At 35.3% G+C, this 24,324-nt stretch overlaps 1 protein-coding gene across 17 annotated transcripts in view; it reads right to left on the bottom strand.

Moving 5' to 3' along the window:
- The window catches only part of CASK (calcium/calmodulin dependent serine protein kinase), a 181,835-nt gene that overhangs the window by 59,635 nt on the left and 97,876 nt on the right, over positions 1-24,324 (bottom strand). For 10 of the 17 annotated variants that reach the window (XM_015884890.2, XM_015884899.2, XM_085530260.1 and 7 more), the window contains exons 6-11: positions 23,210-23,312; positions 13,201-13,376; positions 11,584-11,706; positions 10,198-10,281; positions 7,545-7,644; positions 2,802-2,819 (exon numbers count right to left, since the gene is read on the bottom strand). In XM_015884890.2, the coding sequence (XP_015740376.1) occupies positions 2,802-2,819; positions 7,545-7,644; positions 10,198-10,281; positions 11,584-11,706; positions 13,201-13,376; positions 23,210-23,312 (604 nt within the window). Of the gene's footprint in view, positions 1-2,801; positions 2,820-7,544; positions 7,645-10,197; positions 10,282-11,583; positions 11,707-13,200; positions 13,377-17,762; positions 17,876-23,209; positions 23,313-24,324 lie in introns of those variants that run through there. The other 7 variants (XM_015884907.3, XM_085530254.1, XM_015884941.3 and 4 more) reach the window with 2 other exon arrangements.

Below are 24,324 nucleotides of genomic sequence, written 5' to 3'. Positions count from 1 at the left end.
TTATGTTCTTAAGCCATTTAATCTACAGTCAACATGAGCAACTTTCTCCTACTTAATCTTATGGCTGCCTTCTTGTGTGCAGTCAGTGGAAATGAAATTAAAGAACAATCCTGTCTCTCTAAGCACACACATTTTAGAAGGCACTTTGTAATCTTTGGGTATTATTATCAAGTGCAGTTATTTTCAAAAACAAAAGCAAAAAAAATCTTTTAAATATAATGAGATTAAGGCAGAGCACATCTGCTGCAGTGATGTCACGCTTACAAACTCTGCAGTGCGAGATTCAAGCTTCATGTATTAAAAAAAAAAGAATTAACATGACAAGTCATTCAAAGATTCCTTCCTCCTGCACTAAGACTCCTGTGAGACTTATATACTGAATCTACCTGCTTAATGATGACAGTACAAATCTGTGCCTCCAATTAGCTTTGTTCTGTTGGCATCTGATTAGAATGAACTACAAGACATAAATGTTTAACGTAGCAGGTAATTAAGAAAAACATCAAAATGTTGCAGAAATGACGGCATGTCTTTCTGCTGAGATTTTCAAATCATGCTGAGACACACATGGAAGATAGGTTGTCTTTTCCAGCAATACATGAATGCTTATGCTCAATAGCAGCGTAATTATAACATTCTATACCCATGCTATATATAAAAAGCCACATTTGTCTCAGTAGCATCCGACAGAAGCTAATAGTGTACAAGAAAGAACCCCTCTATTTCCTCCTGGTCCTATAAAGCAAATGATAAACATATCCTGTTTTCATTAAAGGTAAGAAAAGATCATTTTACAAATGACAGGACCTATCCACTACGTGTGCAGATGTAACTCTTTAAGTTAATGGGAAGCCAACTGAGGATAAGATGCTCTTCATTACTTTAAACCACATCTGCATGAATCACTGGAGCTCAGATGACTCTAACTTCACATTGCTGCTCTTTGTTGCTCATTCCAGAGCAACCGTTTCTGTAAGGACAGAAGACAGCTGAAGTATGCACATATACTATAGTTCAAAATAAGGTAGGAGATGCATGTTTCACATATATACACAAGAGTTGAATGAAGTCAACTCATTATTACAAAATCAACTCATCATAACAAAATGGCAGACAAGGGCTCCTCTACTTTCAGCTATCAAGTGTTCAGTGACTTCTTGCTTCCTGTACTGAAACCAAAGAGCCAAGTTTAGGTACTTTCTACATTTACAAATACTCTATCCTACATGCACACAATTCTATGAATATTAATAGGAAGCATTTAAGTGAATAATGATTTATGTATGTATGTACATATATATTTAATATATACATAAAAATCAGGAAAAGTAAAGGTAGAGAACTAGAAAGATACTATATGGAGACTATAATGAAACCATTGAAAAAAAGCAGTTGGTGTGATGGAAGAGTATGGTGAAGAAAGTGAGATAATTAAAAAAAAAGGGGTGGGAGGGGAGATGGAATAATATCTCAGGAATACACAGAAGGAAAGAAAGGCAAGTAAACTTTGGAGAAAATGAAAAGAAATAGACCCTTGTTTTATTCTGCACACACAGGGGCACTACGAGTTCATATATCTCTGGCTTTCTTCTCCTTCTGTAATTGGGACCTTTACACAAAGGTTGCCAATCCCTTTTCCCAGTTTCTCTCTCCGAGATACTAGACACAAGCAGGATGGTTATCAGCCTTGGGTCAGAACAGACCTTTACCTCACAAACTGCATGCTTACATGCAACTAAACAAAGGAGTTCCTTAACAAATAAGTGCCCTTCACTACTACTTCTTTACGTACTTTCTTCCTCATCACAAAAATGTATGGAAATGCTTTTCTGATCAGTAAGAGGGCAGCACTGACTTTTATTCATTAGATTTACTGAAGGTGGCTCATTCCAAAACCAAATCATTGGCTGAGGTTTTATATGACAGCTTCTTTTTTTATAACAACTATAAACAAATAACAGTTTCAGAAATTTAATATAAAAATCTACTGAGCTCTCATTCATGTATTATTGGATGGGGATTCTGAGAGGGGGCAGTAGGAGGTACAGGAACAAGCTCTCTGATCTCTAAGATCAAAAGAATCAAATAAACAACAACCTTGTTAAACTGTTAGTTTCATTTCACACTTGTTCTTCTGTCTAGCACATTCTGCAAGTTTAGAATTACTTGTGCTTTCAGTCTGCACAAAGCGTGCAGCTAACTTGCAGCAGAACATCCACCCTACATCTCAGTAATATTTCTTCATTAAGGAGACACAGACTGTATAGTTATTTAAATCCACTGTATATGTATACCTATACAATGCATATATCACATACCACTGTCAATACAGAACAATAAGAAACTTCATGCAAAGGTACAGCGAGAAGATAATATGGAACTAATGCTACAGTTTATGTTTAGTGTTCAGAAGAAAAAAGTCATTAGTCCATGAAAACATTAATTTAGGAATTAAAATGCAAAACCAAACAACTTTATTTTGTATTAATTTAATGAAAATGTAACTATATTTTAATTGTATTGTAAATATCAAAAACAATTAGACAAAAATCCCAGTTAATTTTAATACTGCCTCTAACCTGCAGCACTCAGAATTCCCTGGAAAATGATAGTATTACAGGTTAATTATATTTTGAAAGTTATAGATAGATTTAAGCACAACATACAGGCTATTTTTCTTGAACAGGCAGTATTAAAACTGAAAATAGTAAAAAAGAAAAAAAAAAGCTGATTTTTAAACATGCAAAGACACGCACCATAGCTGAATGCTATGCTTTAAAGGAAAACAAAGGGATACCTACTTTCTGCTGCTAGAAGTCCTAGTAGGAAGGCAGCATTTGGACAAACAACAAACAGTATGAAGATTTCAGAACAAGCAATTTATAAAGCTGCAGCCTAGCATACTACTTCACCACAAAACAGTATGAACAACCGTCAATACCACCCCCACCTCCTTTTTTTAATTTTTAATAACATGGTTTCCATGTGTGGAGCAAGTGGGACTTGTAGGGTGGGATAGGAGGAAAACAAGCATTGGAAGACTAGCCCATATATACAGTGTTAAGCTTCTGTAATAGCAGATTTTTTTCCAACACTACTACACTATTTAGAAAAAAAACTCCCAGATAAAATGATTTAAAGAGGATCATAGCAAATGAAATGATAAACTATTATAACACACTTAGTGAAGTGTAACTTGCTATTAATTACTTAACAGACTTACATTTACTAATTAGAATTTAGCAGTGTTGTACTGAAATAATTTAACAAAAGTTTCAGTGATTTAATTACAAGAACCATTTGGAAATAAACACACTTTATTTCTGATTTTAATCAGTGCTGACTTGCTAACTGATACTTCATTTTTGTACCTAAACACACCAGAAAAAAGATAAACAACCAAATAATCGACAATAATAATGAAGTATTGGACATACTCTGAATTAGGATCTTAACACCAACAGTCAATCAGACTTGCACAACTAGTTGAGCAATAGTAACAGTAAATTATAGGGTGAATACAATTTATTACCTTTTCCCATATACTTTAAAACATTACAGAAGATGCTTTGCAAATATTTAGAAAATCAGTGGTTGTATTTGCATAATAGTATCTTTCTTCCTCACACAGCTGAGACAGAGTTCTTAAGCCAAGAGTTTACACTGCTCATATTTTATAGTATGTAAATTCCACAAAAATACATGTGAACTGAACTAGTTCCATGGATGTTTAAAACCAATCAGACAACATGGGCAAATGTTTGTTGTTTGATCCCACTGTGAAAGCCTGTCAGATTGGGCTTTTATTTTATAACAGAAGAGTCTAATAAGAAAAAAGGTATGAACTTTACTATTTACATAAAGCAATAATATAAAATATTAAAAAGTATTTGTAAAGAACTGTCATAAGAAACATTTCCCTTGCAATTTGAAGAAACATGCCACAAACACCAGTGCAAACTTAAAATACCTGCTTACTCTACAATAATAAAGCACTGCTTCTGTGTTTCTCATACTATACGTTTACTGTAGAGCTCAGAGAGCATGCTAATGCTCAAAAGTGCTGCAACAGTGCTATTTTGTAGCCTAAGTTAACCACTAAGTTAATGATTTGGTCAGTATGTCTTGCATCTAATACGATGTTCTACTTTCTGTGTGGTTATACCAAAATACAGTAATACAAAATGCCTTACAAGAAATTCATAAGCTACTTTGAAAGAGTTAGTCACGTACCAGAACAGCAACACCACAAACCAAGAAATTAAAGCATGCATTATAGAGGAAAGTTTTTTAACTAAAAGGCAAGCTGTGTTTTAATCTAGAATTCAATTATGCAGCTATCCACCGGCTTAACTCCTATAGCGACTCAGTAGATTTGGCGTAAAACCCTAAACATCCTGAACGTATCTAAGACTCCAGAGAGAACTAAATGGCTGTCCTATACTCAAATTCCCAAATCAAAACTTGAAACAATTCCACACTGTTTCCTTGGTCTGCAACAAATTGGGCAACTGATTTCAGAAAAATCTCAAGTTTTTGTTCTGGTGATGCTCATTCTTTAGCCCAAGAAACACTTGAAAATTATACATCTGGTCTCTTCCATCACAGAAAAAACAGTTATCGTACGATTTGAGAGGAAAACCTCTGTCTTCTCTGCCTTATCTACTATGCAGTCAAGTGATAGGAGGGCCTGAAAGGGTGGGGTTTGAAGGGAACAGGATGGGGAAGATTGGCAGAATGCAAATTGAATTACAAATTTCATGGTCAAGTTCTACCTTCTACTGGGTCAATTTTTCCCATGCGTCATATTTAGCCTTTAGAACTGCTAATTGTTTAGTTCTGGTTTATACTTATTTTAGCATATTAAAAATATCCAAAACTTTAACTCACTTGAGAAACTGGTATTTTACAATGTTCTGAAGACAAACAACCTAACAATCAAATGTTTCAACTTCTAACAAAATACATTTGCACTACACTTGTCTTCTCATTTGAGCTGTTCAGAGGCTTTACTAAAGAAGTTACTGAACAGAGAGTTTCAGAAGTCAAGTAATATATATATAGTTTAAAATTTAAAAATAATTTATAATTATTTAATTATTACACATTTGCCTATTTTCTCAAAGCAGCTTTAAAACCTTTATCATAGTCTCTCAAAATTCTGCAGGCTGACTTCTGCCTCATTGCCAACAGAGCGCTAACAGGATTAAGTCCTTCAGAGGACAATTGCTGATGAAAGAGGAAGTAGATTACCCAGAACAAATATATGTAGTAACTAACACCTGTAGGAATCAAGAATTATTTGAAGATCCCGTGGCCAAAAAAAGGAAGACTCACGCAAAAAAAATACCTGGTTGATTTTAAATGAAATTTATCTCTGTCCATTCCTATCTACTTATTTATGCAATTGGCTGATCCTCACTGAAAAGCTCTCTAGTAAGTATATTCTCTGCAATTACACATTAAAAAATATTAGCGCTATATGTGCCTTGGTATCACAGGCTATGCCTGTGATAGTAAAAGCTCAAAGCATCCAGTAATCTCATGTTCATTGTGCTCTGAGGGAGGACAACTTTACCCTAATATGGAAATCAAAACGTAAATCTTCTGTTTCTGTGTTTAGAAAGACGTAGAAGAGTGTAGGATATACAAATTACGTAACAATACACATTTAAATTTCTTTATCTTTATCTTAGTGGGAGTTTGCTCATTCCTGACAAATCATTTAATTTGAGTGGTATGCTCCATGGAATTTTATGGGAGCAACACTTAAAATATTAAATGCTATTCATTAGAGTTTATGATCTGAAATAACATCATGGGATGTTAGGAAGGAAACTTCAACTACCTGAAGACAGTCAAGTTACTACTACAGCTTGAGAGTTGAATGTCAGATTTCTATGAACTATTTCAGCTTCACAAGACCCCACTATTATTGTGTGAAAGAAAAATTTGAAAACATCACTACTGCAATTCTGAAGAGGAAACAACACTGATTTCCATATCTAGCAATTTCAGAAGTTCAAAGCTGTAATATCTCTTCTTGGAAGGCTCAGTGCTTATCACAGAAAGTACTCACTAAGTATGGTTTCCTGATCACTGTGATCTCCCATCAGTGAGATCAATGTAATTTAAAAGAATTATAACACTTTTCTAAGAAATACAATCTATTGCTACAGTTATTTCAGAGGTGAACACAAGGTAACGAAGGATACAGCACAGATATTCTGTAGAATGTATGTACTGGATTCTTGTGTTCTGTGAGCAGCAAAAATAGACTGTGTACCTTTGCTGTACACCAATATCTGCAATTACATCACCCTATGAGTAAAACACATGTCCTGTTGATGTGAGACTGAAACAGGGAAGAGGAACTGCAGCTTTTAGTCTACTGCTAAACATGTTGGTAGCCGTTCTATTGAAATGGAGGAAGTAGCTGGAAACTAACATTAAAGCACAGAAAGAAATTCTGGGTGAAGTCAAATGAACTTATTTTCTTTAAAACCCCATATGGATCTTTACCTACAGGCTCTCTGAGTATTTAAAAGCTCACTGCCTGAAGTTAAATCATAAGGCATTAATTACCCACAATCATCAGTAAGCAACTCTATGCAAATTTTTGTATTTAAGTACTCAAATTTGAATTGCAAGAAATAAATTTTCAGAATTTCAACAAAAATATTGCTGAATTTGTGTATTAATAGCACTGAAGTAGTTCTTCAAATGACATGATCCTATAAAAAAGCAGAAAAGCATTACATAACATTTGTAGTCGCTCAGTAATTTTGTCTTTATGAAAATATTGGGAAAGAGAATTCATTGTAATACAGAAGTTTTGCACTTAAAAGTGCACTTACTTAAAGTAAGCTTTATAGTTACAAGCATCAATAGATCAACTTTTCTGCCAGTATTATTTATCTGTTTAGAAAAACAAGAGAGAGAGTCATATTGCCTTACATTTTCTTGGAAAGTTCATTTACTTGATTCTGAATTCTAATTTTAGAACAGACAGTCAAGTCCATACTTTTGGATTATAGACTTTACACATAATGTTTTGGCAAAATTAAGATAAATATTTATGACAGGGCTACCAATTTAGGGATTGACAGATGATTCAAATATACAGGTGTGGGTCAAGGACAAAAGTACTGGTGGAAGCTGTACCGCTGTACTGCCCAATGCCCACCTCTATGCTAACAGCATTTATTGCTTCCCTTTGCTATTGAAGATTCAGGGGGTCTGGCTCATAATGCCAAAAATACCAGAGCATGGTAGGACAGGGCCCTGCATAGCCTGATGACCTAGTGGGTAGAAACCCCGCCAATAGCAGGAGGGTTGGAACTAGATGATCTTTAAGGTCACTTCCAATTCAAGCCACGCTGTGGTCTATGATTATAACTGAAAATTACTCATGCTTTCACATCTAAGGATTAACTTAACATCAAACTTTATGAAATTGTAAGAAATTGGTAAATGCTTGGTATTCTAGTCAGCAAAGAATAAAGACAGATTGACTGCAGGAAATACACTTTCTGTTACAATACCTGAGGAGGTAGGATCTTCAGAGAAGTCTGGCAACTCTTCAGGGGGGTCACCATAGAAGGAGTTGAATTTGTGGCTTGACACAGCTGCTAGTACTGCCCCCTAAATAAAAATACCCATAAAGTCTAAATTACACAAAGTAGTTTAATAAAACATTTCCATACATGCTTGGTCACTGAACTTCCCAAGCTGGGAACTGTGTATGGAGCAGAATATCACCTTCAGTGCAGTGGAAGTGATGGTTGCAACACTGAAATATCGCAAAGTTTGCAGCAGGCGAGTCCCACAAATGCTCATGCAGGAACAGAAAGAACACCATATAAAAGTTTGTCAGGATGTACTGACCCAATTCAAGGCTGAAAATGACCGTTTCCTGGATTGCATCATTACCAGGGATGATGTGATGTAACTGCTATGTGCCAGAGTCAAAACAGCGGTCCATAAAGTGGCAACATGCAGATTTCCCATTGAAGAATAAGATCAAGGTGCAGTTTTCAGCAGGTAGATGGATGTGCATTGTCTTATAGGATAGGAAAGAGGTAATCCTTCTGGATTTCCTGGAATCTAGACAAACCATCAACTCTGCTACATCATGACACCGACTAAGTTGAAGACTGAAACCTCCAGAGTCAGGCCAGAGTAGAAGACAACCTTTATCTTGCAACATGATAATGCCAGACTGCATACCAGTTCGAAGACTCTGGAGCACATTATCCATTGTGGCTGGACTGTAAAACCATACCTATCGTGTAGTCCAGATCTGGCACTTTCTGAATTCCATCTGTTCAGGCCAATTAAAGACAGACTGAGCGGGCAACATTTTCCTATCAATGACACCCTCAGAGCAGAAGTGAAACATGGTGAAACACAGCAGATCTTTATAAGCATGGTATGCAGGTTCTTGTTCATTGTTGGCAAAAATACACAGTTAGTGGTGATGACTATGTTGATAATCATTGTTTTGTAGCTGAGAATTTACTTTATCTAACAGCATTATTGTGCTCTTTGTATCTGTTGTAGTTTCCATGGAAATAAACATGAGTCATTGATTTTGGAGTGACTTACGTAATCTGCATCAGCTGTCACTAAAAATTTTTGATTTTGTGTTCACTTCTGAAGCAGAACATTTAGTACAGTTCAACATATTCCAGACTCAAATATGTGATGTTAAAAATACCTACCCAATTAATTCCTATCTAATTTGATAGAGATGAAAAATGCCATGCAGAAGCTACAGTAAAACATAAGGGTGACAGGAACTGGAATGGAAATTGTAGTAAGGAAACCCTGCATATATGCTGTGCCCATATAAATAGGAGAAATTTTCTGAATTTCTATCTAAAATTTCTAAAAGATTCAGTTGTCAGAAAAAAATATTCTCTTCCAACAGAGAAGAAACTTCATCATCTTTATCTTTCCTAGACCGGATAAATTAGCAAGTATAAAAGTTTACTCTTTAAAGCCAAGCAATACATTGCTATTTGAGAAACTGTCATAATCAGGCATCCAGCATTAGGATATTTGACATCCATGATGTATCTACATGAAAATGTTATAATCTTGGACAGCAAAACTGAGAAGTTAGACATGAAGTTACAAAGCTAGAGAAATGCTCATCTGCTTGCATTTATATATTTCAGCAAACTAGAGTTTAATAACTCAATTTTTAATGTCTTGCAGGTGTGGCAGTAAGCAAACTAGATAGCAGTTTCAGAAAACATTCTGCAGAACAGTGGTAGATTGGATAAAATGGTAGAAAACAAGTAGCACTTTAAAGGCTCTCTAGAGACTAAAAATAGTGGTTCCCCAAAAAAGACATCTGTAAAAGATCTGAAACCGTGTCTGGAGTAGGGAAACTGGTCATACTTCAAAATGTAATGGAGCTAACATTCTAATTGAAGCATTACGTGGACATACAAACTGCCTAAGAGAAAGTGCTGTCTATCAGAAATCACTGCAACTACGTCACCTTAATCATTAATTGCTTTGTAGCTAGATTAAATTTGCAAAGCATCTACTCAATACAAATCTGATTCTGTATTAATTACAAATTTAAAAACAACTCACAAAAAGTAATGTTGTATGCTCCTGTTGAAGTTATATCAGTCTTTCAGTGGATTTAAAAACGTTTCTGTTAACCTTTCTGAGATAGGAACAGTTACTGTTTTGAAGGGAAATCATGTTATTTTGGGCTATAAAATGTCAACATTTTTTTCAATTTGGATGAGACATAATCTTGTGTATAGAACTGAAGAAGGCATTTCTGCTCTCCTCAAAGAAAAGTAGAGAACATTATTATATTCCTTTAACCAAAAACTTAACAGCAATACTATAAGTCACTGTACTATTCTCTCCCTCCTAGTATGTCATATTACCTTGAATTACCATATTAATGTAAAATGAAGACTTCTTACATATACAACTTGGTTGACACCAGGCACTTTGTGCTAGAGTTCAGTTTGAAAACTATAAACTAAGATAGAAGGGATGAACATCCTTAACAAGGCATCTTTCTGATAAGCTATTGTGAAGATCAGTTTCACCTCGGTTATTTTTGCTGACTGTAGAGCATAGATTTCTCTCTGTGCTTGTAAAATTAATAACACCACTTAAAATTCAAATTATGTAACTATGTTAAGACTACATTCACTTTACCTTTAGTTTTCGTCTTGCGTTGAATTTTCTCAATTGTTCTACTGTCTCTGGAAGATGAATCTTGTATGCATAGCGATCTCTCTCCTTAAAACACAACAAAAGATAACAAAGGTTAAACCTAAGTTCTTAATATTACCTCAACATTAAGAAACTAGGCATGAAATGTATCAGCTACTAAGTATCATACGGAGAATAAGGACTCAAAAGAATCTAAGTTAAATATAACTTCAAAAAACGGACAGGGATTGAAGAATTCTGAAATAATCCTTAACTTGGGGCCAGGGATATTTTTGTTCTGTGATTTTGTTTCTCACTTTGTAGTAAGACTCTAACCTTCTGTTTTATGCTTTAAGTTAGTTTGTGGCTAGCACTGAACTTTGAAGCTGGCAAGTACAAAGTAGTTCTGCTTCCTGGAGTACAATGATGTCAGTGAAGCAACATGTTGAAACACCCTTGTAAAGGGTTCCTGATATCTGAAGACAGCCTGTGAGTTGAGGTTTCTTCAAGATAGAGCAGAAATTGACAGCTCAGTGGATGGTGACACCAGGTGCTAACTTACAAAAAGAATACTCCACTGTAGATCAAAAATGTACAAGTAAATGGTATACAGTGAGAGGGGTACACTTTCTCTCATGGGTGAGAACCTCCAACAGCTGAGTATTCTCTTTCCTTTCCCCAAATCATCACAGAAGCTACATACACTTATTAACTTAATGCAGATGTTTATCATAATTAAAGTTAATGGTATTATGCTTATATACTATACTATATATACTATACTATAGAAAATAAATGGAGGATAAAGAAGGAAAATAATGAATTCATCAGGTTCCATCAAAGAAAATACAGTGCTCCGGATCAAGTTGTGCTGTAAGTTCTGCCACCACCAGAAAATCATTTGGTAACCAGATGCCATGGAATTTTATGTAGTTACAGCAGAATTCAGCAACCTACCACTGCATACTTTTTTTACTCATTGGGACATTGCAGGAATCTAATTAAGAAAGCAAGCAGTTGAGCAGTGCAATACACTGTATAGCTGCATGTTGTGTACTAGGGAAGAGATTTAGATGGGATGGACCTATAAAGAGATCAGAAATCACTTCTCTGGACTTTGAGAGCCACAGGAAGGCTTCTTCAGGCTTCATCTAGTCCTACCATGTATGCTCTGATGCTGTCCAAGATGCTTAATTAAATTTGCTCTTCTGGCTAGACAAGGGTTCAAGATTAGACATTACAAAAAACTCAGGATGCAATCTCTCAAAGAATTTAAAGCATATTATCACACATCTTATACAATGTCATGTCTACTTTGAAAAGTTTAAACAAAAAAATCTTTTTATCCCTTTAAGAAGGAACTGATATGCAAACAACTGGTTTTACTACCTTCAACCAGGGATGATTCAGTGCTTCATATACTGTTATCCTTTCTGCTGGATCCAGCATAAGCATGCGGCGTACCAGATCTTTGGCACTTTCAGAAATATGGCTCCACTGCCGAGGATTCATCTGATTACAAGCAAGAAAAAAAGAAATTAAATTAGTCATCAAAATTTAGAACAGAATCGATTATTTGTGTAAAACAGATAATAAACAGTATTTGGTATTATGAAGGTAATGTGAAGGATGATTTAGAATATATATTCATACTGTATATATAGAGGTTTGTGTCCAACTATTTAAGAAATGTCAAAATGGAAACCCAATAATACCATACTAAAGTAGGAAAATTCTTTCTGTGCTAAAGGATTCTATATTTAAGCTATTTCTAGTATTTTCTTTAATTAATGAAGAGCTTAGGTTTTATTTAGATAGTACATTACTGTTTTATGAATTCAACATAATAACCAACCTTTTTTCATTAATTTAATCCTCTCATTTAAAGAAGTCAACTTTATTTAAAAACAGACTTTGGAACGTTATCTGGCTACGAAATGCACATTTATAATTGTCATTTGTCATTTCTTTTTTCAGCTCTAATGAAATGAAGATATCTGCAAATTTCTAGCAAGACGGTTTTGAAATCCTTTACACTGTTTTCACTGAACAGGCATATAACTGGGGAAACAGGAACAGGAAGGGAACTGAGAAGACACAATGTTCCAGCCATGACTTTTTTTTTTTATAATTAATAAAGAAAAAAGTAACTTGTAAGCTTCCAAAAAGTTTTAGCTGTTTGACAGATTACATAATTAAATCTTCCACAGAGTAAAACTGGAAGGTTTATGTGTCTATGAAATTCAAAAACTAGTACCACTAAGAAATCTCTAGAAATAAAACATTTGAAGAAAGAAGATTGTGCTCTTGACCAAATGCAGTGCCACAATTGTCACATTTTAGCAGACTACTAGAAAAAAAAGCCCCAACTTCCTGAAACCCATTAGAGACTGTCAGGCAGTCTTAGGAATTTCCACTCCTTCCCTGCTAATGCACAGATCATGTACGACCTTTCGTGCAAAGCAGAGCAGAAGTGCGTGATCACAAAGAAAGCAGCTGTAGGATGACTACACTGTGAAGCGTGCTTTTTTTCTGCACGGACACCAACACACTCTCAGCTGCAAGTGGCTCCTTTTGAACAGTCAGTTTCACTTTAATACATTCTGTTCTGAAAATGACTATGTGTTCACAATAACATTCATCTTGTTTTAAATCAAAGCAATACGATAGTCAGCCTTTATGGTAGTTCTTTTATTTTGCTAAAACTGTAAAAGATCTGTAAAATGAAGGCAATGTATACTACGTTATATTTCACACCTAAACTTTTTGTAGTGCTACTGAGTTCAAGATACAATTAAATATTCCTGTATTCTAATTCCTAGCAGTATTCAAAACAGAGTACAAACAAAACAGAATGAAGAGAAAGAGATATCTCCCCCTGTGTAAAACAGGCAGCTTTGTACAAGCTTCAAATTTAAGCCACGCTAAATACAAAAAATCAACTTCCCAAATTTTACAAGCAGAATTCAGCTCACTGGAAAAGGACTTAGACATACTGCCATTTACCTTGTATTTTCCTTTAATAATGCCTTCAAACAATCTTTCCTTGGTTCCATAAAAAGGCAAACAACCGCTTAGCAGGATAAAAAGGATGACACCACAACCCCAAACATCTACAGGCTTCCCATAAGGTTCCCTTTTCACCACTTCTGGGGCCATAAAATGAGGTGTTCCTACACGCCCTAAAAAACAGAAACAGAAAAAAAAAAACCACAGTGTGAAAGCAATATGTGCCAAACATAGAAATAAAAAACATCACTGCATTAAACTAGAACAATTTTAGTAAGCTTTTTCAGAGATGAACATTTTATCATTTATCCAGTGAGACATATTGCTAAATTCTCTTTTGCTTGGTTTACTCATTTACAAATTGAATAATATTCTATCCTAGCTCATAAAATGTGAAATGACATCTATTTAAAAGCACTAAGATTCTCAAGTGGAACAGGGCATATAAACGTAAAAAAATATCTGTTGGCCAATTCTGGAAAAAGGAATTACTTATCCAGAGGGCACATATACAAAAAGTGAATAATTCTAACCTACACTGCTTATTTGGAAAAGCTGCCTCCACCAAGCAAAGCCATACTTTGCCTGCTAAACTGCCCAGACTAGACTGTCTGCTGACATTGTCAACATGAATGCAAGATACTTTTAATTTACTTGCAGCAGATAGTATCTTCCTACAGATAAAAAGGCTAAGGTGTTTTAACTAGTGCTTTCAATGATTGCCACACAGTAAAGGTACTGGGCCACTTCTGATTTTTCATTGACATGGAATGTACACCATAGAAAAAAGACATATTTAACATCAACTAATCTTATGAGTGGATAAAGTAATTAGAATTACTTCATTCAATTGCTGTATTACACTTTAAAACACATGAAACTAATAAACATTTTCTTTCTCCTCATAAATATTTCCCATTCTGAAGATGATGTTTGTTTTCATAGCAAAATATTTGCAAAGATACAGGCATTACATTTTGAATGATTAGGTCATCACTGATGCTGAATGAACAAGACAGTCTTTGGACAACAGTGGTTTGACCATGCACTAACAGAAATGAAAAAAAATAATAATCCTGCTAGTTATACACAAACTACAGGCTCACACCCATCTTCTAGCCTAATTGATAAAGTTCAAAGGCAGTCCTTGAAGTTCACAAATAAAGGGGAAAATTATCTGCCTGGATGATCCAAAGTCTCACTCTTTTGGATACTTGGGGACAGGGAAGGGAATGAAAAAGGATAACAGATACATCCAGTATGCTTAAATATGCTGAGAACTCTATATTCTTTCTTTCCACGAGCCTATAATTATCTAGCTATAAGGGTTTCCTAAGTCTTTTCCCTAGAATTCCATTATTGGTGTATCAGTATTTCAACCTCTGTATGAGGCAACATATGCACAAAGGAAGCAACAGCTGTCTGCTGAAAGTATCTGCATATAGCTTCACTTACTCACGTGATGCCAGTGGTATGCACACAACAGTCTGAACATTTTGTATATCAAAGGCATCTTACAAGATCACAAGGCAGCCTAGCTTATCCAAATCTTGTTTATTTCAGAAGTAAACTTGCTGGCACTTGGGTTCAGATATACCCATCTGCAATTGTGCAGCAGGAGTAACCTGTCTTACACATTGCAAGAAACCAAACACTGGTGGTAATAAAGCTGTTGTTAAAATCTTTATTTTATTTTTAATGAATTGAAAATATATATATATACACTGAAGCTGTTAGGCTTTCTAATTGCTGCTGTGAATCTAGGAAGTCAAGAGAAAAGTGATGATTCAAAAGAAAACAGAAAGAGAAGATATCATAAGGACAAACAAACCTATTTGAACGAGGCATTAATCTTCAGAGCGAGCTGTCTGGATCAAGTAGCCAATGAAACTAATAGGCCAAGTGATATCATTTTTCTGTTACAAGGAAGTAACAGTTGCTGGGCTTTAAAAAATGACTGTACTATCAGAGAAATGAACATGAACCTGAAGTGATATATATATGTATATATATATATATACGTATATATATAGCCAATGTAGCTGTCTGGTGGCATTTGTACTACAGGCCACTGACAGAAGGCCTCGCAACAGAACAGTGTGTTATGAGGAAACGTGTCCTTGGCAAACAGCTACTGGCCCTATATTTTCTCCCATGTTTTAAAAGCCTATTTAGTAGCAACACATGCTACATGAGCAATTTAATACATTACTGGGTGTTGGTGCAAGGTTCTAGCAGCAGAAGACTGCAAGGATGGCTTCTGAGAGAAGCAGCAGTAGCTCCACCATACTAGATGTGGCTCCAATATGGAATCACTTCTGGCTCACTGGTGGTCAGCCACGTTGGCAGAGCCTCTGGGAAAGCACATTCAAGAAAATATGCTGCACTACAGTGTAATGAATGAGGGAAAACATGTGAGAAACAGCCCTGTGGCCACCAAGGTCAGAGAAGAAGGGAAAGATGTTCTCCAGGTGTTGGGGTAGAAGTTTCCTTTTCAGCCTGTGGAAAATATCACAGTGGAGCAGATACTCGTGCTGCAACCCACAGAGGACCTATGCAGGAGCAGGCTTATCTGGGAAGACTTGAGTTGGGGAAAGGTGAGCAGAAGAAAAAGCCAGAAATTATGGACCTCAGGGAGGCTGGCCCTTAGCCGAGGCCAACCCATCACACTGGGTTATGCTAGTTTTGATGCACAGAATGCGAATGAAATGGGGAAAAATAAGTTGAATCTCTTAATGTAAATCCAAGATACAGCCTGCTCCTTTTTCATCTGTTCATTTTCCCTTCTCAAACATTAAGCACCATTTTGTCTGAATTAATCATGGGCTGCACAAAATAAGTAATTTAAACTGTCAAGATACTATCAAAAGTACATGTTTTTGGCTTCCTTTCTCCTTAGTAAAATGTTTCAAGTTAAAATTACTTTGCAGAAATTCATTAGCAAGAAAAATCCTTCATTATTCAAACGTACTCATAAATGTATGCAGAGCAGGATATTTATTTCAAATTGAGCATTAATCATCTTCCCTAAATTTTGAAAGTGGTGTCTTGACAGTAGATAAACTTCCTTTCTCCTTTACTTCTCTTCCTGACTACAGTGCTAAGAAATACAAAACTACTTACTGAACTAATGAACATCAACAAAAAGCGAATGGCTTGTAAATTTACACATATCAAAAATTACAGACAAAACATAACATGCAAGCATTTTTATGCTGTTCCAATCCATGGTCAGCACTGTTCATTATTCACCATATTATGATTTTTTACATATATTTTTCCATCAGAACAAGAGAAGTGCAACAGCTTCTCGAGGTTCCTTTTTATTTTCTATGCAGCACTGGACAAATTACAACCTTTTGATATCCCAAGTTTCCTATTTTGCTTTATCTGATGCCCATTAAGAGTATGCCACTAGAATGTGAAGCTACATGTTACTTAATACCCAACAGCCCTTACAAACAAACTCAAACAGACTTAGAGATAAGAGATCATCCCAAGTCTACATTTTCCTCCCTCAGAAGTTAAGAATTTTGGATCTCAGGAGCAGGATTTATGCTTCCCTGGTGCTAAACCAGTATATTACACAAATTAATTGCAATGCACGGCTTGATGTTAAGCAGAATCAGCAGACGAGTAAAGTTATCAGCAACATTTTACACATCTTTGTAAGAACCCAACAGACTTCTGCTGTTACTAGATTTAAAATGATGCTACTTCACAGAGTGATGAAAAATCAGTACTACTAAACCTCAATATTCACTTGTAAAATGAAAAAATGTATGTGAGAAGATATATTAGAAACTATTAAAAAAGCTAGGGTCATTTCTGGGACAGCTGTCATCCTCACGACAATTTACTGCTGGCTTCATCAGAAGAGGAAATGGTGATTTTGAGGTTATTTTAGAAATGTATCAGGGCAAGTATTACTGCACTTTGCTCAGCAAATTGGAGTGCACATATGAACTCAAATTAGATATGATCTTTCTTGTTATGCAACTACAGGGCAGTAACAGGATAAACAAAGTCTAGAGACAACAAAGTTTGCGAAAATCGTGGCTCCTAAATAACCTTTAAAACAAATATCACTTGTGCTGATAGTTACTAAGTAGAAAGCTTGTATCTTACACAAAATCCAGTGTAAGGTTTTAGAAAATCTTGCTTTTTTGTGTGTGTGTTTTCACAGTAGCTTTCCATTTTTTGGAAATAGGGTGAGACAGAACAGTAAGCAAAGTCATTTCTCTCTTTACTAAAATATACTTTCCTTTACTCTGGATGTAAGAAAACCCACGGATATATTCTAACAACTCCACATGAAAAAGAACTTCATTTGCATAAAGCTTATTTGCTTAATGCCTGAACAGGCGCAGCCATTATACATCTTACTTCTGCATGCAAGTTTTTTTGGTCTACCAGTTTTGAGGCATATTCGTATTGTGGAAATTTGTAAAATTGCTAATTCAGCTGATTTTTTTTTTTCCTGTGGATAAGGAGCTTCAGTCTTCAGATGTTGTCACTGTGATATCATTCACAAGCACTGAAGATAAATTTTGACTTACCTTTGATAATTTAGTTTCTATGACTCTTTCCATATTATTCCAGACAATAGGGCTATGCTTTCCACAAGAAGAAGAGTATATAGAGAGACCCAATCAGATTTTGTCATCCCTAAGGCAGGGGATTGATGACCAAGATATCAGAAGAAGAGTCTTTCAACAGCAGTAGTATCTGAACGATGTATAAGGAAACAACTGGAACAAATAATTTTTAGGAAAAAAATGTGAGGTACTAATAAACATCACCATCTGACCTCTCACAATAGTGTCATAAGAATATGCTCTTAAATTAAGAAGCTTCTAAAAGACTGGGATGTCCAGAATAATGTGGAAGGAATCGAAGAATCACACACGACATCAGATAGATCATACTTTATTACTTTTAATTCCTTTCCACATTACTCCAGACAATAGAGATGTTTAAAGCAGGTGCATGGAGAAGATGGGGAAAATTAAAAAACAGGCAATTCAGCCTCAGCACAGAAGACTGTCAGAAGAAAATGTATTTTAAAAGATGTATTATCAGACAATTGAGCATCTGGACATTAGTGCTGGGAAAATGAACAAGCAAAGATTGCATGATATCCAGAAAAATTATAATAATTGATTTACTGGCCTTTCCAGGTATAATGCTATTATGGAGGAAATAAATCTAAGCTGACTTCTAAACACATTAGCCTCCTCTGAGTCCTCTCAAAACAACCCAGATGTGAAGAGGAATTTCTGAGAGATAGTAAACCTCAACTGTAGCTTTTAAATACAACAAATTCTATCAGAGGCAAAGCTTTGAAGAGGGTCAATAGCTTTCATCAAAAATAAAAAATAGTGAAATAGTGTTCTCGCTTTGCAGAGTAATGAAACACATTCATTTGAGTGAAAGAATACTAGTATATGACCTCAGTTTACTAACATTTACTTGTCCTTGGAAAAAAGATTTGCTGTGGAATTCAGACACTGATGATGAAAAAAAAAAAAAAGGCTAGACAATATCAGGAAAATAAAAAAATACAAGTTTAAACTGGTTCTTAGAAAATCACCAAGAGAATTATCTCACACTGTTTTCCTTACATTATTTCCCCAAATTTCATGGTCTTATTTGCAGGGAAAATTATGGTAATGCCTTCCTTTGCCATTTTAATAATAACTTCTGGAGTAGAAGGCCAGCTAACAAAGAACCAAGAACACTTGGTATTTGTGTGCTGTTTTGAAGTTATTTTGAAGTTACTGTTTGAAGTTATTAATTGAACTTAAGAATTCTGAAGAAATTTAGGTGAGCTAACTGATAGTACCTAAAAATAAATCCTGGACTGGATCAGCAGTGACATTTTGCTGCTAAGAGAAGAAGTCAAATAGGTCAACTATTCATTGCTAAAGAAGGCTTAACAGCTAGCAGAGAACCTCATACCATTTAGGTCTATATACAGTTATTCTGTGCTAAGTGAAGGAAATAGCAGTTGTGGATTCAATTGCTTTTTATTCACTGTCTGGAAGGGTCCTCTGTGTCCATCTGCTCCAACCCTTATTCAAGCAGGGACCCAGAGCAGGTTGCTCATAACCCCACCCAGGTGGCTTTTGGATATTTCCATAGAGGAAACTCCACAGCCTCACTGGGCAACCTGTGCCAGTAACCCACCGCCTAGACAGAATGGAAGTAGTGATGTTCAGATGGAGCCTCCTATATTCCAGTTAGTGCTCATTGCATTTAGTACTGGCATGGGTACCACTGAAGTTTCTTCAGTCTTATATACCACAAACTAGCTAATAAGTCTGAGACTAAGATATTTGAATTCTGCTAAGTTGGACACCATCACATTTAGTTAAGAGACTGTTGTGATAATTTATATCATGTTCTGAAAGACAAATCATCCAAGGAAGAAGACAGAAATTATAATATGAGATTGCTCTATTAAATCACTGACCTCTCAGGTTCCAATACTCCAACTGCACAATAGCCATGAAAATATGGACTGCTTAATGCCAACAACCTGTTACTTAGAAGAGTTTCACTTACAAATTCCAATGATCTTTAACTACTGTGTATACAGGCAGACTTCCATCTTTAAGTATCTATTTGAATGCTTCAAATGAATATACTTCAGCAAAATTTTCTACTGTTGATCGCAAGACCTTCAAGAAAAAGAGGCCTTCAGAAACTGATAGTTCATGAAAACAATTTCCTGTAGCTCGGGAGATGAGAGTTTCTGTTCATTGCTCTGCAACTTACATGGAAACACAATGGAACAAGAAAGTATTTCCTAAAGGTTTTCCTTTTGGTCTTATTGAAAATAAGTTCCAGCTGCATTAATTTTTTCATGCTTAGAAATAATTAAGCTCTCTTAAAAATAAACTCCACTGGGTTGTTAGCAGTTTAACTATAATGGTCCTTAAATCTATTCTAGACATTTTCATTAATGACATCTAGTATGATGTCTTATTATTGGGAGATAAATGTAGTCTTCTGTCAAATAACCCTCTGCTTGAGCGAACACAGTAATTATACTCCTTCCAAACAGCACAACTTGATTTTTCACATATGTTAAAAGATTGAGACTGGTCTACTTTCAATTCCTGGAACTTACTGTAATACAAAAATCCCCAAATGTTTGTTTTTCTTAATATATTTTGTTTTTCCTAAGATTTATGTACACTGGAAGAAGCTTTGTTTTGCTAAGTTCAAAAAATCCCACAGTCACAGATAAACCAAAAGCTGATCATAGAAGGTATGCCTGGCAGAAACCACGGGAGCAAATTCCATCCTATTGTGTGTTGTCCTGGGCTACACACAATCTTGTCAGGCATGGTTACATCAATAAAAAAACAGTAAGTAAAAAACCGGTACAAATGCAAATGCATGAAAGTAAGAAAAAAAGATTAATGCACTGCTAACCTCTGAATATTTTAGATACAGCAGCTCCTATTTTAGGCAAAAAACTAGCAAAAAAATCAGAGCGACCGCCACTGAAATAGAAGAGCTTTGTAGAGTAGCTTGGTTTTGTATGCAAGAGGAAGGGAAGTTGAGCTTCACTACAGCCATGCTACTTTCAAAGCAGATGTGCTTTTTCTAAAGGAAAGCTATCTTATTCTGTCTTAAAAGATAAACTGCTCCAAGCATTTATCTTCTTGAACATCAGGATCATCTATATAGGAATTTATACCAATAAGGAATATATCCCGCTCGGGTACTGTAGTAATACATATTAGATACAGAAAGGTAAGCAAACATTGCACTTCCAGCATGTATAAGACAGCACTGGAGAAGTTTTACAGCACAGTGTAAACCAAAATGGGTTAGGAGTACTGTGGTTTTTAAGGACAGTAAGAAAAACTTAATTTCATAATAGTTCTTGTTTAAGTAAGAATTTATTTTTTGATGTGATATAGCTGAAAATAACCAGCAAATATGGGAATTGTCATGCTGGTGTGGAAATAATTGAATATGTTAAGAAGAAGCAATTTTACTTTTAAACTAAAAATTAGAAAAAGAACGTGAACATAAATATATTTACTACAAAACAGAATTTGTTTGTAGGGCATAGCAATAACTTAAACAATTACATTGATACACAGTCTGTTACATGTAACCTATAGCCCAGTATGTGCAGTACGATTAATCTTTCTATAGTACATATAGGACATTACTGTGCAGTTGCAGAAATAAAAGCTTGCAAGTGCTCTATAGGGAAGTGTCAAGTACTGTGCTTTCATGAAATACTCCGGAAAGGAAAAGAACTGCCAGATGTAGTTTGAAGTACAAAAACAGGAATGGAAGATCAGAAGATAGAGATATGGAGTCTGTTAAGGAGAAAAATTGAAACATGTAGTGGTATTAAAATATTATATCTTATATAAATGTAGTGCAAATGCTCTAGGTAGCCCTGAAAGTTAGATGAATATGAAGATAATGAGCAGTAATGAAAAGACTACAAACAAATGACAGTTGAGAGCATGGAAAAAATAATACAAAGGCAGATTGGTAAGGAAGAGATTGAGACAAATCAGGCAAAGCATACAGAGAAATATTATACTGATGAGGCTTAAGGGGAAAAAAAAAAAAAAGAAAGAAGCTTCTGTAAGTACCGCAAGCTGAACTATAAAGGAATGAAAACATTTACATAGGAAAGGAAGGATCAGGCCAGCACTGCCATCTACAAGACAGTTGAGTACATGAATGATGGAGTGGGATTACAGAAAAGGAAGGGAAGGACATGAAGAATTCTGGGCAAAATGCAGGACTTTTTTCTAAAGTGAACTTCAAAGTTCTGGTGAGAGAGCCAGGAGTCTGAAAGTAAGTTCAATGTAACTGATCAGCTGCAAAAGAGTAGCTGAAACTGAAACAAAATTGAAAGAGGTGCTCAGTCAGAACAAAGAAGAAAAATGAGGGAATCATAAATGAAATGGTAGGACCTATCACTGGAAAAAAAAAAAAAAAAGCGATGATTTGAGAAACAGGAAAAGCAAAGAAAGAAATTAGCTCATTTAGGAAAAAAAAAACAAAACAGCAGCCTCTAAACTGAATGGGTATTTTCTTAGAAAAAGACTTATCTAGGACTGTAGGTAATAATTACTGGAAGAGCATAGAAGATGTTGGTATGATTAAACTGGGTTTGCTCTTTATTTTAAAAAATCATATAAAAGCTAAATTGACAAAGATCTTTTATGTGTTTAGATAAGAAAATGTGAGTTTTTGAAGAAGATACTAAGACATACTGAGAGGAAGTTACTCCTTTTTGAAGAAAAAAAACCACCCACAGTTAATGAAATCTTTTGTTGTGGTCTCCTACTCTGGCAATGAAAACACCAGAAAACTGATTGGGTCTTCATCTGTGCAGGCTGATTAGAGCATAACCCTATTGTCTGGAACAATATGGAAGGTAGCTAGAGGAAATAAAATTCACAGAAAACAAAACACAGTCAAAAAAATATACATTATCAAGATATTGGTGTCTTATGCAATAATTACAATGAAATATTAAAACATAGGAAAGAATCACATGAAAGCTGTAAGATTTTGCTATTAAGCAGGGTATAGTATACTGACAGACTAAAAAACATACTGGAACATTAAGGATGCTGTACTAAACTTTTAGTCAATTGCTTTGACACACATTTCAATCTTGATGGCGTTGTATGTTGTGTGCTTTGTCAAGCATGGACTAACTCTGCCAAGGACTGTGTCAAAATGAAAAAAAATTTGCATTTTTCAATTTCATTTTGATCAAAACAGTGTAAGCTGTTGCTGAGAAACATTTAGACATTTTTACAACTCAGTATATGTACACACAGTGCAGTACGTTCTTACAGTTCAGATACTTGTGTACATATACTGCAAACAGTCTTTAGTAAAGGTTATTTTTGGAGTCCTTGTTTTGCAGCCCATGCTATGTTGGAAGCACAGAACTCTGCAGGAAAACTTCTGTAACATTATATAAGCTTGAAGGACAATTTCTTACCTCCAGCAACTAGCCCAGATTCTCCTAATTGAATTGCTACCCCGAAGCCACCAAGCTTTACCGGGGCTGAATTCTCTTTTGAGGCAAGCAGTACACAGTGTGGCTGAAAACAACAACAATGAAAGAGCACATTATTATATTATTTGAAAAGTACAATTGGCACTTTAGAATTTACATTCAAAAACTTGCGAACAGAAATTCTTAATTTGTAATATTTTTGGAAGGAGATCCTCTCTCTCCATTGGCTTCTTTATAACTTGTCCTAGGTATAGCAAAACCATTTCAGGACTTAGCAGAACTCAAAAGGAACACAAAGTAAAATCGCAACAACGCGGAGATAATGCACGTTGGCATTTTCTTTCTTAGTTTTTATTTTCACATTTCACTCTTACGCTTTACACTGTTCTAGTTCTTCAGTAGATACATCCTGCCCTATGACACAGTGCGTGTGATCTTATTCTTAACACTTTAAGCCCCGACCACAGTAGGATCACTTTCCAGCTGCGAAGAAACAACATTGCTGTGATATTTCTATTAAGTTACAGGGTAACCTGTTCAGGTTTCTAACTGCATTCCATGCAAAGTCATACACATTTTTGATTTTCCACAGTTTTCCCACTAGTAATATTAAGATGCAACATATAAAAATACAGTGATAGCATTATTTGGAAGAATGGTGACTGATGTGAGAGGAAGCAAGAAAGTCTACTTAAAAATACAATATAGTCCTTAATACTACAATTAATGTAGAATGACTTCCTACACTTACACAAAGCCTCCTTTTGCACAGTCAGCTCTGTTTAAAAGGATGTCAGATCTGTCTGCACACTACTACTTGAGAAAATGTTACTGCTTACACTGCAAAACAAAGAACTTCAAATAGGTTACCCTATATCTTCAGATTTTTCCTTCTTCTCTAAGAAGATAAGCATGTGCTGCCTTAAGTTTGGTTTTCTGTTACACCTGTCCTCATGCAAAGAACTTGAGAGAACTCAGCTGCTCACTACAGAGATAATCTAAGGTTAAATTGCTTTTGGAGGAAACAACTAAATTGCTCAAATCTGGAACAGCAAAATTACAGCCTCCCTGTATACATAACTAATCAAGCTGTGGAA

This window comes from Coturnix japonica, chromosome 1 (assembly GCF_054131305.1).
Source record: "Coturnix japonica strain WE chromosome 1, WE-NBRP24, whole genome shotgun sequence".
In the NCBI taxonomy this organism is placed as follows: Eukaryota; Metazoa; Chordata; class Aves; order Galliformes; family Phasianidae; genus Coturnix; species Coturnix japonica.
This window is presented reverse-complemented; position numbering and strand designations above follow the sequence as displayed.